The sequence below is a fragment of the Megalobrama amblycephala genome, linkage group LG4 (genome assembly GCF_018812025.1).
Source record: "Megalobrama amblycephala isolate DHTTF-2021 linkage group LG4, ASM1881202v1, whole genome shotgun sequence".
Classification (NCBI taxonomy): domain Eukaryota; kingdom Metazoa; phylum Chordata; class Actinopteri; order Cypriniformes; family Xenocyprididae; genus Megalobrama; species Megalobrama amblycephala.
Window position 1 is genome coordinate 44,677,071 of NC_063047.1, and position 17,208 is coordinate 44,694,278.

At 33.9% G+C, this 17,208-nt stretch overlaps 1 protein-coding gene across 2 annotated transcripts; it reads left to right on the forward strand.

Moving 5' to 3' along the window:
• The first annotated feature begins 5,266 nt into the window (after nt 1-5,266).
• Nucleotides 5,267-16,872, forward strand: oafb (OAF homolog b (Drosophila)). 2 transcript variants are annotated; one of them, XM_048189536.1, is made up of 4 exons: nt 5,267-5,864; nt 12,418-12,615; nt 12,732-12,912; nt 15,196-16,872. In XM_048189536.1, the coding sequence occupies exons 1-4, from the start codon at nt 5,640-5,642 to the stop codon at nt 15,456-15,458; spliced, it is 867 nt and encodes a 288-aa protein (XP_048045493.1). In that variant the 5' UTR covers nt 5,267-5,639; the 3' UTR covers nt 15,459-16,872. The 2 variants fall into 2 exon arrangements, with proteins under 2 accessions (XP_048045493.1, XP_048045494.1); XM_048189537.1 differs by having other exon boundaries at nt 12,418-12,552; nt 15,196-16,869.
• The last annotated feature ends 336 nt before the right edge of the window (nt 16,873-17,208 follow it).

Sequence of the window (17,208 nt, forward strand, 5' to 3'; positions counted from 1 at the left end):
TGAGGCATTTACAAGAAAGGCATTTACTAAGGCGATGTGTCTGAGACACCTGTTTAAAGACGCAGGTGTTTTTGAGGGCTGCAGGTGCAGGAGACATGTCTGTTGCTCTCTGTCGTCACTGGATCTGGATGTGACAGTTACTACACAGCTAGAGTCATTCACAAGATACTTAAATGCTTCTGTTATTGGCCAGCAGAGGAAGCAATTAAACACTTTTCACATACTGTACTCATGATGATGTTTCCTATTGCCTTGAATAACACACAAGAAATGCAGTTAAATATATAAGACATGTCAAAGTTGATGAGACCACACCATTCTCTTTGGATTAGATTTAAATTTTAGAAAAACTGTAACTAGTTAGAAAACCATCAGAAATATTGGTCCCACTTTATAGTGTTGTTAACTACTATATACTAAGATTTAAAAGAATCTCTTTAATTTATTACACATGTTTTTACATTATACTTGCATGTAATTACAATATTGTAATTCATTTCTGTAATTACATCTATAATTACACTGTTGACCCTTCCCTTACACCTTAAACCTACCCATACCACCAAACCTGTCTCTAACCTTACCAGTATCCCACCTCAATAGCAGTTTTTTGCAATACAACATAAACCAAACAATCTTTTTACATAAGTACACAGTAGATACACCTAAGATAAAGTGTGACCAAAATATCTAATCCAAACATCAATCCGAGACATAAATATAGATATACAGAACTGCAATGAAAAATAACAAATTTGATTATTAGTCTGACATTAGTTTTCTTTTATTTCTTCATTTTCTTTTAATAATAGGAGAGGACTATATTCAGTATTATATTTGCATACCTTATGTGTATATATTTGGAGCTATGACTACCAAAATATGCATTATAGCAATTAATGTATATATAATTATTTTTGAAAGTCAGTTTCTCTATGACTATACACACCTGAAAGTCTTAGCTACAAAAATGAATGAATGAATGAATGAATGAATGAATGAATGAATGAATGAATGAATGAATGAATGAATGAATGAATGAATGAATACATTTAATATTGAAAATGTACTGAATAACAATTATTATTATTGAAAAAAGAATATTATCATTTTAAAAAATGTGGTTTATTATAACACACATCATTATGTCACTATGTTGTCACAGTTGGGAACCTGTTGTTTATGGACTTTTATGAACAATTTTTTTAAAAATACAAAAAAAAAAAAAAAACTACTAAAAAAACAGAAACCATTACTAAAAAAAAAAAAAAAAACCCTACTAAAACAACAGAAACCATTACTAAAAAAAAAAAATGCAACAAAACATCATATGATTCTAAAATGTGATATTTTCATAACAGCAAAGATGGAAAAGGTAACATACAGAAAATGTAACTGTATATTGTATTAAATTGCAACACATCTGTAATAAACACCAACATTTGACAAGCCCTAAAATCAGTCTGACAACTATCTCCAACCTATTTATGAAAATCAGTCTTTCCTTGAGCACACAATTTAACCTTTAAAAGTTTAAAATTCATAATATAGTTGATTGCAGCTATAATGTGTGCAAGAGTAGTTGTTAGTCATACAAGGAGATTGAGACATAAATGCAGCAAAATGACTTTAATTACAAAACAACAAAGCAAAAAAGATAAACCACAGGTAAGTATAAATACAACAGCTTTACAACACACAAAGACATGTACTGTGTTCGAAATCGCCCCCTATGCCTCATTCACTATTCCCTACATTAGTCCACTAATAAAGTCCACTTGAAGGAGTGAATGAAAACGAGTGAGTGAATTCGGACACTGAGTGAGCCAGAAGGGCCGCCGCTTTTATGTAGTTTGTGCTTGCTGTTTAATAATCATTTGAAACTTAGAAAATTGACAGCTCCAGTAGTGATAAAAAATATCTTGAACTCTGTCATGAAAACTAGCATGTATAAACCTTAATTAAACAATTTAATAATCAAGTAAAAATGAATTTATACCTGTATGATATTACACTGTAGCCACTTTGGGAACGGTAAGTGGATGGATGGATGGATGGATGGATGGATGGATGGATGGATGGATGGATGGATGGATGATTCAGCTGCAGGCACCATCCTCTGGTCAGAGGCGGGAATTCATTTGGCCCGTGATGCTACTCTCATATTGCATTATGGGTATTCTCTAGCGATTGAGTGTACATCGTTTGTACATTTCTTATTGCGGTGCATTGTGGGATTGAATGAGTGCACTGTTACATCCAATATGGTTTAAGACACCACTACAAATGGCTGTCCCTTCAAATAGTGCTCTATTTAAGAGTATGGGACGATTTCGGACACAGCCAAGGACTGACAAAACTTAGCTGAAAACACGGGCTTAAGGAAATCAGGAAGGCGAGGAACTAAACAAGGAACAGGTGTAATCAATTACCAAATCAGCAATCATGGAAACAAAGCAGCAGAGGAAACCAAGGAAACAAACAGACACAGGAACTAAAAACAAAGAACAGAAACCAAAACTATACGTGACTTGTTATTGTGTTCCTTTTTACCTAAGAGCATTATAACAACATGACAAAAGTGGATTTTTTTTTATGTTTGTTTGCTCATTTTGTTTTATTTTTTTAGAATAGACAGCATTTGAAATGGATAACCTGAATAATTACTTTCTTCTAAGAGTGATTCACGTGATTAGTTTCAGGTCACTTGTCTGAATCCCCTGCCAGCAGTTAAGGTCTCTGCTCTGAGGGGGAGCTCATTTGGAATGACTCCAGAGAGTCTGGCGGTTAACTAATTCATGAGGTTGTAGTGAGGGAGCTACCGTAAATATCTTCCTAAACCTCACAGTCAGTCTGCAGGGCTCACAGGTCATAAGTGGCTCAGTGGGAGCACTTTACAGGCCAGGCCATGTTTTTCACAGCTCAAGCTATCATGATGTTATGTCATAAATTAGAGAGGTATGCTGTAGATGAATCTGTGTGTAAAATTGTGTTTATATTTTAATCAGCTTTGCGACCGATTAATATTAACCTGGTATGCTGCTGTCTTCTTACACATGATTATAGTGAATTATAGTGCATACCAGGAATGTGTTTAATGCAAGCTTACAAGAAGTGTTGAGAAGATCAAAAGGTTAAAGTTCAGGGTTCTGGCGTCCTGCTGCCTCCAAAATCTGATGTGAGGCTCAGGCCTTTTTAACACCAGCAATGCCCATGTTAACAGGTTACAGTTAAGATTCAACAACAAAACATTTTTTAAGTGTGAAAAAAAAATAGCATTTCATTTTAAAACATTTCATTCTTCTAGTGTGTTTTGCAGAAACAAAGTTTTGCATAAAAAAAAAAAAAAAAAAAAGAAATTATGGCAGAATTATAATTTTTGGATGAACTATCTCTTTAACTAAATATGTTGCACATTTGAAGAAAACTGCCAAATAATTTTGTCATAATTCAAAACATATAACCAATTCTTTGTCATTCGAAACCTAACATGCATCTTCTTGTGAACTGTACTGTAGGCATCTGATGCTTTACTTAAAGAGACAGTTCACCCAAAAAATATTTTACTCCCCCCTCATCATGTAATTCCAAACCCATACGACTTTAGTTGTCTTCAAAATACAAATAAAGATATTTTTAATTAAACCTGAGAGGTTTCTGTCTCTCCACTGAAAGTCCAGGTAACCAAACTTAGAAGATCCAAAAAGGTCATAAAGGCATCGTAAAACAAATCCATATGAATCAAGCATATTAATCCGAGTCTTGTGAAGAGATTTGATCATTTTATATGATAAACAGATTTAATTTAGACTTTTATTTTACATCTAAACAGTGATTGACACACATACATCAAGCACATCAGATATGGTAAACACAGAAGCTGAAACATGTGTGCAACTCACCAATGAGGTTTGTTCTATTGTGTTATACACACGGCCTTCCATGTTTATTATATGTGATGAACTCTATGGGCCCTATTTTAACGATCTAAGAGGATGGTCTAATGCGCATGGTGCAAGTGCACTTAGGGCGTGTCCGAATCCACTTTTTCTAGATTAAGGATGGGAAAAATTATCAGCTCACCCGGTGCATGGTCTAAAAGGGTTGTCCCTATTCTCTTAATGAGTAATGGGTGTGTTTTGGGCATAACGTGCAATAAACCAATCAGAGTGTCATCTATGGGTGCAAATGCATTTGCTATTTAAACAACATGGTGGAGGATGTGAAAATGATAACTAAGTCATGCTGAAACTAGCAAAAAATTTCAGAATTTTTGAATTTCCATTTCAAACTTCCAAAAAGAACACAAAATGAACTTCGTTTTGGCCTGATTTTTTCCAAAATGACGTCACATCAGTTCGTTCTTCGATTTAGTTTGAAATATACCAGGGCCTTAATGTTATGAAGCGACAAGAATGCTTTTTGTGTGCAAAAAAGAAAAAAAAGATGGACGAAGGTCTTATGGGTGTGGAATGACATGAGGGTGAGTAATTAATGACAGACATTTGATTTTTGGGTGAAGTAACCCTTTAATCTGTGTTTTGAAAATTAACCAAAATTTAATGGGTTTGGAATGACATGAGGGTGAGTAAATGAATTTTAATTTTTGGGTGCACTGTCCCTTTAAATCAAGTGGTAAGTGGTGTAAAGAAATTGAGAACGTCCCTTGTCTTAATGTTGGCAAGTCTGTGAATAAGATGCTTTTTTTTTTTTTATCTTGATTTTAAAAATATTGGAAAATAAATAGCTATTTAAATAGATAAAAGAGAGAATTACTTTTATAATGATGATTTAAAAAAAAAGATTATTGTTATTGATATTATTTTTATTATTTATTAAGGGTCAAGCTCCTTTATGAAATCTGAGTAATGTCCCTAACTTCTCAAAATAAGGAGTCTGGTCATTAAACAGATGCTTACATGTAATGGGTCAATTTTAGGAAAAAAAAAAAAAGAAAAAAAAAAAGCCCAGTTTTTCCCCCATTGTGTTGCCTTATTATTCCTCATATAATTTACATATATAATATTTACATATATAAAATGATATTTAATTTAGGATGCAAAACTTATTAACATTTGAGAGATTGAACTCGGTTTAGTGTGTAATGAAAAAAAAAACCCACTTTATTTAATTTAAATAAAAATAATAATTTTAAAGTTATGTTTTATTACAATATAAAACAATATGCATGCACCACAGCTGTCAATCCAGTAAGAAGTTTTAATTCTTGAAATCTGAGCCTGTGTCTTTAAGAAGTGGCCCCATGCAGTGTTGGGAGCCCGAGGCGCCTTCAGCCAAATTACTGAAGTTCAGAGGAAGTGACGGGGAATACATGAGCTTTAAGAGTTAGTAAACTATAGAAGGACAGTTTTCGTGTATAATTAAGTCAGTGTTTTCCGAATATCTAGGCAAACGTTAGATAAAAATACAATTTTTGATTGAAGCGCAATTTGTTTTGCTTTGATCATCGAGCTATAGTTTACCAACTAGCTTATTTTATAAACGGGCATTAACGTTACCACTCTAAACAGTAGTTTGCATTCGTTGTCCACAGTTTTGTTATTTGTTTAAAGTCATTTACTTTGACGATATGTCCCATTGTTGTGTTAAATGAGTTTACATTCTTATTGTCTTTTGTAATGAACGCGAGAGTGACTTTACCGGCTTCAGTCCAGATAGCGTTTGTCGTGTTTACTCTGGTATTATCGGTAAGTGTTTGCTCACAGTTGACGGTTCTTGTTCGTCTTAACGATGGTCAAATAACGGAGGAGCTATTAGAGGCGGATAGTGAGAAGGACATCATAACAGTGGAGTTCAAGCAGGCAGACGGGAATCTCATCACATTCCTGTCTGATTTCAAGCGCGTGAGTATAAATCCAAGTAAATATAATTCAACCACAGCTGTGAATGAACTGAAATCAGTGCACTTTTGGAGCACTGCAATGCAACCGTATCACTGTGTGGGAAGAAAAGAGTCAAGACAAGTGCATAAATTATGTGTTTGTGTTTGTTGGACATGCTCCATTGTAGTGCTGTAGTATTCTTGGAAGCACCTTAGTGTACAGTGTCAAATACCATAATATATGAATTTCACTTCCATGGTAATTCAGTGCCATGATACTAAGGTATGTCCAAATGCCATCATACATTCTATGATTCTAAACAACATGGTAATACTATTACACTTTTTGTATAATGTGTTTTTGTAGGTGAAGCCATTTTTGTTTGTTTTAGTATCAGGGTAAATTAATTTCATTTTTATAGCATCATTCTCTATCACGGGACTGTATGTATAGTATCAGAGTACCATGGTTTTACCATCTGATACTATCACTTCACCATGGTATCACTTATAATAGTGATATTTAACTTTTTCAAAACTTTTTTCACAAGTTCATACGTACATATAATCATATAGAATAAAGAGTATGTTTATTTGTTCTCAATTTGTTCCAAACCTGTATGAATTTCTTTCTTCTGTTGAACACAAAAGAAGATATTTTGAAGAATGTTGGTAAGCAGACAGACTTCCATATAAGAAAAAAAAAAATACTATGGAAGTCATTGGGGTCCATCAACTGTTTGGCCCCCAACATTCTTCAAAATATCTTTTTTGGTGTTCAACAAAAACAAACTCATACAGGTTTGGAACAACATAAGTAAATTATGACAATTTTCATTTTTGGGTGAACCATCTCTTTAGTAAAATCACCTAAAAATGCTTTTCCTTTATTTACATAGTGTGATTAGATCAAATTACTCTTGAATCACACACCTGTTTATCAGCTCTTTATGAATGTTATTTTAAAGCTTTGAAAGAACTTAAAGTGGAAGTGTTTTTCTTGACTTGACATACTTAAATGTAGAGACTTTTCAGGATCAAATTATATTCTATTTGATTTTTTTCATCCATGGAAAGTTGGAGGATATCAAGCTGCCGTTAGCCAAACAATCATGCTGCCAAATCCATGCTGTGGGCTGTATGAGAAACATCAGGCAATATGCAAAGCACCCAAAAAACAAAAAAAAAAACAAAAAAAACACAGAACAGGGAAACATCATAGACCATAATTATATATCCATAATTATATATTATATAACATTATAAATAAATTAGCCTAATTGTCCATTTGTGGTTGAGGTGTTTTTTATTTTTTATATTCATAACAATTACCTGGATATGAAAGCACATGATACGGATGCATTTGCACAGGCAAAATGTTGATAAACCACAAAATTAGTTTCAATTGTCCCTCTTTTTCTTAAAAAAACAAACAAACAAAAAACGCCTACAATGGAAGTGAATGAGGCCAATTTGTAAACATTAAAATACTGTTTCAATATTGATAACACAAGATAAGTTATATCCATTTTTATAACAACCCCATAAACCCTAAAATCTTTCATTTAAACAGCTTTAAAGTTCAAATACACATTTTAAAGGGAACATATCCTGAAAATCTGTCTTTTTCCATGTTTAAATGCTATAATCGGGTCCCCTGTGCATCTACCAACCCATGAAAAAGGATAACCAAGTAACTTTGTTTTGGTAAGCCTTTCTCTGCAAGCATGTGACAAAACAAGCCGTTCAGATTTCGCTTCCCATGTGATGTAGGAAGGAGATCTTATTATAATATTACTGCCCCCTTTATCTGTATGTTTCCACTCACGGTGCTGCCATTTTGTTTTTGCAAGTGACAACTGTGTACCTGTACCAGTGACACTGGTCCTGTAGTGCAGCCTTCCTGCACAGTTTAGTTACAACTCTGATCAAACACACTTGAATTTCTTCAGGATTACTAAAGCTACGTGAAGGAGGGTGAGTTGGGTTGAAGCAAAACTCTACAGGACAGCAACACTCAAGAACGACGTCCCTGAGCTTGTGATATTATCACTGATCTGTTAATGGCTATAATAGAAAACATATGAGTCTCCATAAACTCCTGGCATCTGAGCCACTAAGGACGCAGTTGGTGTAATTTTATTTATGAAGGGAATGTGTCCAGATAAATTCATATACCAGTGTGTGCAAGTCATTTTTTACACCAGACTGCTTTGCACACGAGGGTCAGTAAAACTGTTGTCAGTTACTGTTGCCTTTCTATCAGCTCGAACCAGCCTGGCCATTCTCCTCTGTCCTCTGGAATCAACAAGGCATTTTTGCCACAGAACTGCCACTCACTGGATATTTTTTCTCTTTTTCAGACCATTCTCTGTAAACCCTAGAGATGGTTATCAGTTAAAATCCCAGTAGATCAGCAGTTTTTTAAAGGTGCCCTAGAACCCTTTTTCACAAGATGTAATATAAGTCTAAGGTTCCCTGAATGTGTATGTGAAGTTTCAGCTCAAAATGCCCCATATTCAACTGCCTATTTTGGGGCATAATTAAAAATGCACAGATTCTGTGCGTGTCCCCTTTAAATGCTCGCGCTCTCCGCGCCCCAGCTCACAACTCTATAATACATTGCATAAACAAAGTTCACACAGCTAATATAACCCTCAAAATGGATCTTTACAAAGTATTGTCATGCAGCCTATCAGATCATGTAAGTATAATATTTATTTGGATGTTTACATTTGATTCTGAATGAGTTTGATAGTGCTCCATGGCTAACGGGGCTAAAGCTAACATTACACACTGTTGGAGAGATTTATAAAGAATGAAGTTGTGTTTATGAATTATACAGACTGAAAGTGTTTAATAATGAAAATAACAACATGGCCCTGGTCTCCATGAATACAGTAAGAAACAATAGTAACCACATTTAACAGTACATTAGCAACATGCTAACGAAACATTTAGAAAGACAATTTACAAATATCACTAAAAATATCATGGATCATGTCAGTTATTATTGCTCCATATGCCATTTTTCGCTATTGTCCTTGCTTGCTTACCTGCATAACTTCTGATGATTCGGCTCTGTGCTGCTCCAGACGTTAATACTGGCTTGTCTAATGCCTTGAATGTGGACTGGTATATGCAGATATTGGGGGCGTACATATTAATGATCCCGACTGTTGCGTCACAGTCAGTGTTATGTTGAGATTCGCCTGTTCTTCAGAGGTCATTTGCACAAATCAAATTTACATAAGAAGGAGGAAACAATGGAGTTTGAGACTCACTGTATGTCATTTCCATGTACAGAACTCTAATTATTTAGAGGTAAATTCAACCTTTAAATATTCAGACCAGATTCAGTCACTTAAATCACGTTTCTTCCCCATTCTGATGCTCAGTTTGAACTTCAGCATATTGTCTTGCCCATGCCTACGTGCCCAAATGTATTGAGTTGCTGCTAGGGCTGGACAATTAATCGAATGTAATCGAAACCGAAATTCAGAACCTCTAGCCAACGTAATTTTCCCATGTCGGTTATTTCGTTTTTTTAATCCTGTTAAAGGCTTAGTTCACTTTCAAATTAAAATTTCCTGATAATTTACTCACCCCCATGTCATCCAAGATGTTCATATCTTTCTTTCTTCAGTCGAAAAGAAATTAAGGTTTTTGATTAAAACATTCCAGGATTATTCAGCTGCACTGCAGCACACAAACATTCATACAAACACTAGCTCGCACGTCGCGTGAAGATCTAATTCACACACGCAATTCACTAATTCACACACGCAATCGCTCTCATTACGTACTGGTAGTACTGTGCTAATTTATCTTTATCTGATTTACAATGAGCAGAAATCTGTAAGAAATGTTACAAACCATAGATAAAATAACTGCTGAAAGTGAGCTGTTATGTCAGATCACTCTTTCAATAGGAAAAAATATCCACCTTTATTAGTCAAGCATATTTACAGTACAAACCTTCTCAGTGAACTATGAGGGTAACAAAATAAATAAAACATACAAAATAATCATTCATTAATCGTAATCGAGGTAAAATGTTCAATTAATTGAGATTTTGATTTTAGGTCATAATCGTCCAGCCCTAGTTGCTGCCATGTGATTGGCTGATTAAATATTTGCATTAAAAAGCAGTTGAACAGGTAATAAAGTGGATGGTGAGCATATTTAGAGAGCTATGTACAGTTTAAATTTTTGCAACAATATAAACAATCATGCTGACAAGATTTGCTAGTGTATATATTGATTTACTTATTTATACTGTGTAAGTACATAGGTAAAGTAGGATGTACTACATATCCAACTTTTAATATAATGCTGAGCAATAATATAAAGCTTTTACTAAATTATAAGTTTATTCAACTTCTTTTATACGTTTTTTTTTTTTAAAGTCAGAATTATTTGTTGTTGTAATCAATATTATGCCACAAATGGTGTCGATTGAGTTTATATACTGAACCCCAGAAAAAAAGAGCAGCAGTTATGACTAATCTTTTCAGTGACACCTTTTCTATGATTCATATCTCTCTCTTTAAACAGAATCTAAAATGAAATTATTTTGAGCAAATGAGTCTTATTTTGAGTTCTCTAGCTGACATTCTCACGGCTTTAGTCGTATTCAGTGTGAATGCTGTAGTGCGGTTACCACTGGGACGGACGCAAAGAAAAGCAGTATTGTTGTCATGAAAGAGAGGCTGTATTCTTGGTTATGTGCATATGGAAGCAGTTAGCTTGCTTTGCTCTGGGTAAGTTGGTGGATCAGCTGATGCTCAGGGTCATGGTAGGAGGTTACGCTTCAGTTGCATGTGCTCTGACAAGCTGGTATGTTTATAGTTAGACAGGGGCCTCTGCTTTATTTTAGTGTTCATGAAATAAAGGCTTTTTAATGATTTGTGTAACAAGTAAATTTTTGAATTTGGATGCCTCTTCCTCCCAGTCTTAAATTACATTGTTCACATTCATTATTTATCTTTTGTTGTTTCGTTGTATAGAACTTATACTGTATACTGTGAAAATATATTAAAATCTGAAATCTGCAAAAGACCAAGACAAAATGTCTTTATTTTCTATTCATTCTATGAAAATAAGTCTTAATATCTTATGCAGTTTTGCTTTTAAGGTAAATTAATTTTGCTTTAATTTAGATGTTTTGCTTTAAAATGCAAAACAGGTTATACAAATTTTTTTTTTTTTTTTTTTTTTTTTATATTTGCAAAACTCTAACCTTTGATTGAAGTAAAATTATACAAAAATGAAAGTGAATAAAACTGCCACAATTGTGGTGATCTGTTGCAAGAGCTGCTATTTTGGCAAAAGGAAGGTGCACAAAGTATTACATGAAGGTATGCCAGTAATTGTGGCACATATATAAGGTATTTTAAACTTTTCTTTGATCTATTTTAATTAAATTATTAGATTTTTGTAAGTTTTTTTTAATGAAAGTGTGTAAACAGCAGTTACGTTTTCCCAGCCTGTTTTGCTCAATATTTACCAAGGTTACCAGCGTTATTGTTATAGTTGTAGTGTGTTTTTATTGCTATCATTGTAGTTACCGTCCTTTGTGTGAACGGGCCTTCAGTGGAAGATGCTGTCTGCACTGGAAAACAAAAAAAATAAAAGAGCAACGTTTAGGTTTATACATTTTAAGTGCTTTTTATTCTTACCTTACACAACGGATCCCAAGTAAATGAATATTGTTTAAGTACTGTAGTGACACTAGCTCAAAGGGGAAATATTAATAATTATTAATAATATTAAGAACTCATTATGATTATTAATTATTGTTAATTATGTATATTTGAATCAGTTAATCAGATTAACTTGATGTAGCTACATTAAAATTACAATCAATCGATCAGTTCATTCCGTGAACACTCAGTATTGATTATTAATTAAATCTAAGAGAAGGGTATTTTTCATGGCCATAGAAAAATAAATCTTTCTTAGCATTTACTTACTGTTAATAGGATCTAAATCATTTAAGAGCCAATTTATTCACAGACAGGGGGTCAGAACCAAATATGTATTGTGCACAAGTGTTATTAACTAAATCACAAACGCATAACTAAACTAACAAACACATAAATACACACGCGCAAGTCACACGTACATGGGTAAAATGAGGAATGATGGTGTGAGACCGGAAGTGGCAAACATGAGGAGCTATGGAAAAGTTAACCTGGAAATGAACATTTCTTAGAATTAATAAACAATTAACACTGAGTGTTCACTGGACAAATGGGTTAATTGATTGTCATATTAATTTTATTACATTAAGTTAACTTTATTAACTGCTCCAAATATTTATAATTAATTATAACTAGTTATGATTAATTATTCATATTTCTTTTTAGCTAATTTGCTACAGTATTGAATATTTTGACTGGACAATAATTTATCCGTTTCCCTGCCTGTTCTTCTAATTTGCATGTGCTGAAATTTCATAGGAAAAACATCCTGATAATAAAATCCCCTAATTCATTGTTGAAATGTAGGTTTGTCTTGTGACTGTCTAAGCTCACATTTTCTTCATTTTTTCTTTTTCTTTTTTCTAATAGCGTGTGAAGATCTTTCGTGCACTGGTGCTTGGGGAGCCGGAGAAGGGCCAATCACAGTACCAGGCCCTCTGCTTCATCTCACATTTGGATCATGGAGAGCTCATCCCCAGTGAAGCCATGGCTAGACTCAGACAGGTCCAAATTTTAAAAAATTTAAAGCACCATCTGTGTGTAATAGAGACAGAGAGAGAGAGAGTAGTAAGTAAGGCATTGTGAACCATTGATGGTGTATTGTTAATATCAAAATATTAACCTTTTAATATTATATAATATTATAATATCTGCCGGTTCTTATTATTGTTTGAACTCAACAGAAAAACCCTCATGTGGTGCGGAGTGCGGAGGAGAGACATGGTGTGGAACGGTTCACTATGAACGCGGTGCTCAATATGAGTCGCTCCTGGTACCTCAGTACTCACATACGTAATGTGTGCAGGGATGCACGAGACCTTGTGTACACACGGCAGCAAGATGTCAAGCACTGGCTGGACAAAGGTTAGATGAGAGGATGTTCTTCTTACACAAGATGATGCATTGCTGTAAATGTATGTTTCAAGCCCTTGCCCTGTATGTTAAGAATTGTCAGCAATAACTGTCAGCAATCATTCTTAGAAACTGTTTAATTTGTGCATGAAAATTTCAGGAAACCTTTTTTTCTGTAAGCTTACAGCTGAAATTTCAGGAAGATAATTATACTTAGAATAAATATCTTGGAGTAAACTGTGGTAATATATTCAGTGGGCGTTGTAATGAATCACACATAATTTAAATTCTTTTGAACTTTCTGTTCATCAAATAATTTAAAAAAAATGTATCAGTTTCAACAAAAATATTAAGCAGCACAACAGTTTTCACCATTGATAATTATATGAAATGTTAGTGGAGCACCAAATCAGCATATTAGAATGATTTCTGAAGGATCATGTGACACTGAAGACAGTAAAAAAAAAAATCAGCTTCTGCCATAGCAGGAATAAATTAGATCTTAAAATATATTAAAGTAGGAAACGTCTTGGTTATGACAATAACCATGGTTCCCTGAGTAGGGAACGAGACGCTATGTCAAGATGACGCTATGGGAACACCTCAGCGTAATTGAGTCTGAAGCACTTGTCTTATCACCTATTGGTGGAACATCATTCCGTAGCATGACGTCGTAACCAGGGATGACTCCTCACCAGGTTCTGGAGTGCTCATGTCCTAAGCTGTGCTCACCATTATTAACACTAAGGCAGGCAGTTGACATTATGGCATAGTTGGGTATTCAGATTCCCATAGCGCCATGCGTAGTCGCAACCCTCTTACGAGGGAACTTCTATCTCCGTTATAATTGTAACCATGGTTCCCTGAGTAGGGAATGAGATGTTACATTGCCCTGCCATGCTTTCTGCATGCCTGTGAGCAACTTACTTCAGCCAATCAGAAGCTGACGATGTTTGGTCTGGGTATCCTTAATAGCTTTCTGGTTACGATATCACACACTACAGAATGATGTTCCAACAATGAGTGATTAGACAAATGCCTCACGCAGAGGTGTTCCCATAGCTTCATCTCAATGCCGCGTAGAAGTTCCCTGAAAGGGAACAGTTGTTTTAAATTGTAATAATATTGCACAATATTACTGTTTTACTGTATTTTTGATCAAATAAATGCAGCCTTGGTGAGCATTAGAAACTTCTTTTGAAAAACATTACAAAAATCATACCGACCCCAAAATTTTAAAAAGTGTTTTGTGTGTGTATTTATTTAATACGGAAGAGGATTAGGGCCAAGCAATAATAAAAAAATAAAACCATCTCGAGATTAAAGTTGTTAAATTAAAAAAAAAAAAAAAAAAAGTCGAAATAAAATGTTGAGAATAAACTCGTTAAATTACGAGAAAAAAACTCGTTAAATTTCGAGAAAAAGGTCGAGATAAAATGTTGAGAATAAACTCATTAAATTATGAGAAAAAACTTGTTAAATTTCAAGAAAAAAAGTCAAGATAAAATGTTGAGAATAAACTTGTTAAATTACGAGAAAAAAACTCGTTAAATTTCAAGAAAAAAAGTCTAGATAAAATGTTGAGAATAAACTTGTTAAATTACGAGAAAAAAACTCGTTAAATTTCGAGAAAAAACTCGTTAAATTTCAAGAAAAAAAGTCGAGATAAAATGTTGAGAATAAACTTATTAAATTACAAGAAAAAAACTCATTAAGTTTCGAGAAAGTCGAGATAAAATGTTGAGAATAAAGTCATTAAATTACGAGAAAAAAAGTCATTAAATTACGAGAATAAATTCATTAAATTACGAGAACAAATTCATTAAATTACGAGAATAAATTCGTTAATTTAATGACTTTATTTTCAACATTTTATCTTGACTTTTTTCTTGAAATTTAATGACATTTTTCTCATAATTTAACGAATTTGTTCTCTTAATTTAACAACTTTTTTCTTGTAATTTAACAAGTTTATTCTCAACATTTTATCTCAACTTTTTTCTCGAAATTTAACGAGCTTTTTCTCGAAATTTAACAACTTTAATCTCGAGATGGTTTTATTTTTTTATTCTTGCTTGGCCCTAATCCTCTTCCGTAATTTACTTAGTCAGTTTATATAGGTTATATTATGTACCCCTGTTACATTCAAAAAGTTTCTGGGTTAAAAAACAAATGAATCATTATGGACTTAACCTGCAAATATCATGACCATGCAGAGGCATTATGTAAAGTCAAAAATATATATATATTTTTTTGTTGAAATTTTATTTTAACCCATTACATTTCTCTTTGCAGGGGTTGAAGGTTCAATATTTGAGGTCTTTCCTCAGAGTCTGAATGTGACTGGCTTGCAGAGCTGCAGCTCCACAACAGACCCATGGCAGCCCTGCACTTGCACTTATAGGTTAAACCTGGAGTGGTTCCCCTGCCAGCTGAAGTACTGCCGGGGTCAGGGGCCCAACCCCTACAAGTGTGGCATTAAGAGCTGCAGCAAGGGCTACTGGTTTGACTTCTATATACCCTATAAACAGCTGTGCCTTTGGGATGATGACACTTAGTACAACCTGAGAGAAAGGAAGGTTGTTTTTGTTTTGTTTTTTTTAATGGAAACATACTTTTGTAAGGTACTCTACAAAAAATCAGAAGTTTACTTTTACCTCAAGGAACCATTTTGATAATGAGATTATCTAGAAATTACTTGTGCACTTCATTGTATTGAAAGCAACTAAACATTTGGTCCCAACAGGGAACTTTCTCAGACTTTTATGCATTGAGTCAAAGAATGGATATTTTGATATGAATTTGTCAAGCCATTTGTCTTTTCACTTTTGGGCATCACTACAATGATACCTCAGGGCAGAAAATGCTGTTTTAATGGTTAAGTTGTACGTTTAGTTCTGTCTTGTTTTCATTCTGTTAAGTTTTTACATTGCTGACTGAATTTTTACATGTTAAAATATTTGAATGGTAAAGTATTAGCTTTCCTGAACATTCTTTGTTGAGGATATAATTAGTATAAAGGAGTGTATTTTGAAAATATTCAAATCCTATTGTACAAAATGTTTACAATATGATGTCTGAATGTGCTTGTTTTAGTTTTCCTGTTTTAGTTTTAGCTGTTAGTTTAGGTTACAACTTTATTATTCTTTTTTTGTTTTACCATGTTGCCTTCACTTTGTTGTTTGATAAGCTGATGATTATGTCTACTGCATTGTCTTGTCATGCAATAATCTGCAACAGTTTGACTGCTGCAAAATAACATATTTGACTGTTTACAATATCATCATACACGTTTTCAAAACAATTCACATTTTTGTTCTCTGTTTATGAAGCTAAGAGTATGAAGCTGTAACAAAAAGCCTAAGTGGCAGCTAAGACATTGTCTCTGAACATATTGTAATGTCTATTTATTGCAAATTTATTCCGTAGATGCCAAATTTCTTATTCTCAGCTAAGATGCTCTCTATAGCCATGACTAATTCTAATTTACATTTCAATTGCAGCTGTCTTGTGAAGAGTCTTTTGCTTTGGTTTGTGATATACAACATGGATGTTTGAGCTTCGGTCTGGCCAGGCGTTCTGAAGATATGTCCCTCTATTCTCATCTCTTGTTCTCTGCTTTCTTGTGCCACCATCTTGATGTCATTTTCTATCTTCTCGGATTTATAGCTCTGTCTTTTTTTTTTTTTTCCCCCATAAAATATTTGCATGAAGTATTTGTAATGGGTCTATTTGGTTCTGTATGCCAAATCATTTCAACATAACTGTACAACCCAAATGAAGAAGAGGGAAAAAAGCCAAAGACTGTGTTGTGTTGTACTTCCAATGTTGGGGAAAGTTACTTTAAAAAGAAATGCATTATGATATTGTGTTACTCCTTTAAAAAAGTAAATATGAAAAGTGAAAAAATGAAAAGTAATGCTTTGCAGTACATTTGCGTTAGTTTTCTCATCTGGGCTGGGCTTTTTTTGTTTGTCTCTTTTTTTTTTTTTTTTTGCAAATATAAAGGCCCTTTCATACCAAAACTTCAGTGAATAAGCCTCATGCTGAAAGAAATGCAAATTTGCTCCTTTACGGTAGAGGGCGCAGCTCAGGCAAACCTTTCAGCTGTGAAGCCAATGCATGATGGATTGTAGAAGAACATGCAGAAGAAGAAAGTACAACCAAAGAGTATGGTAAAACTTTGGTGCAACACCGGGCCTGTCCAAATACCCACACTTGTGGTCTTTCTTGACGTATTTCCTGTATTTGGCCAAAGTGTTCATCAGTGTTAATTTTGACAGCAGGTGTTAATTTAGTTTTAGTCAT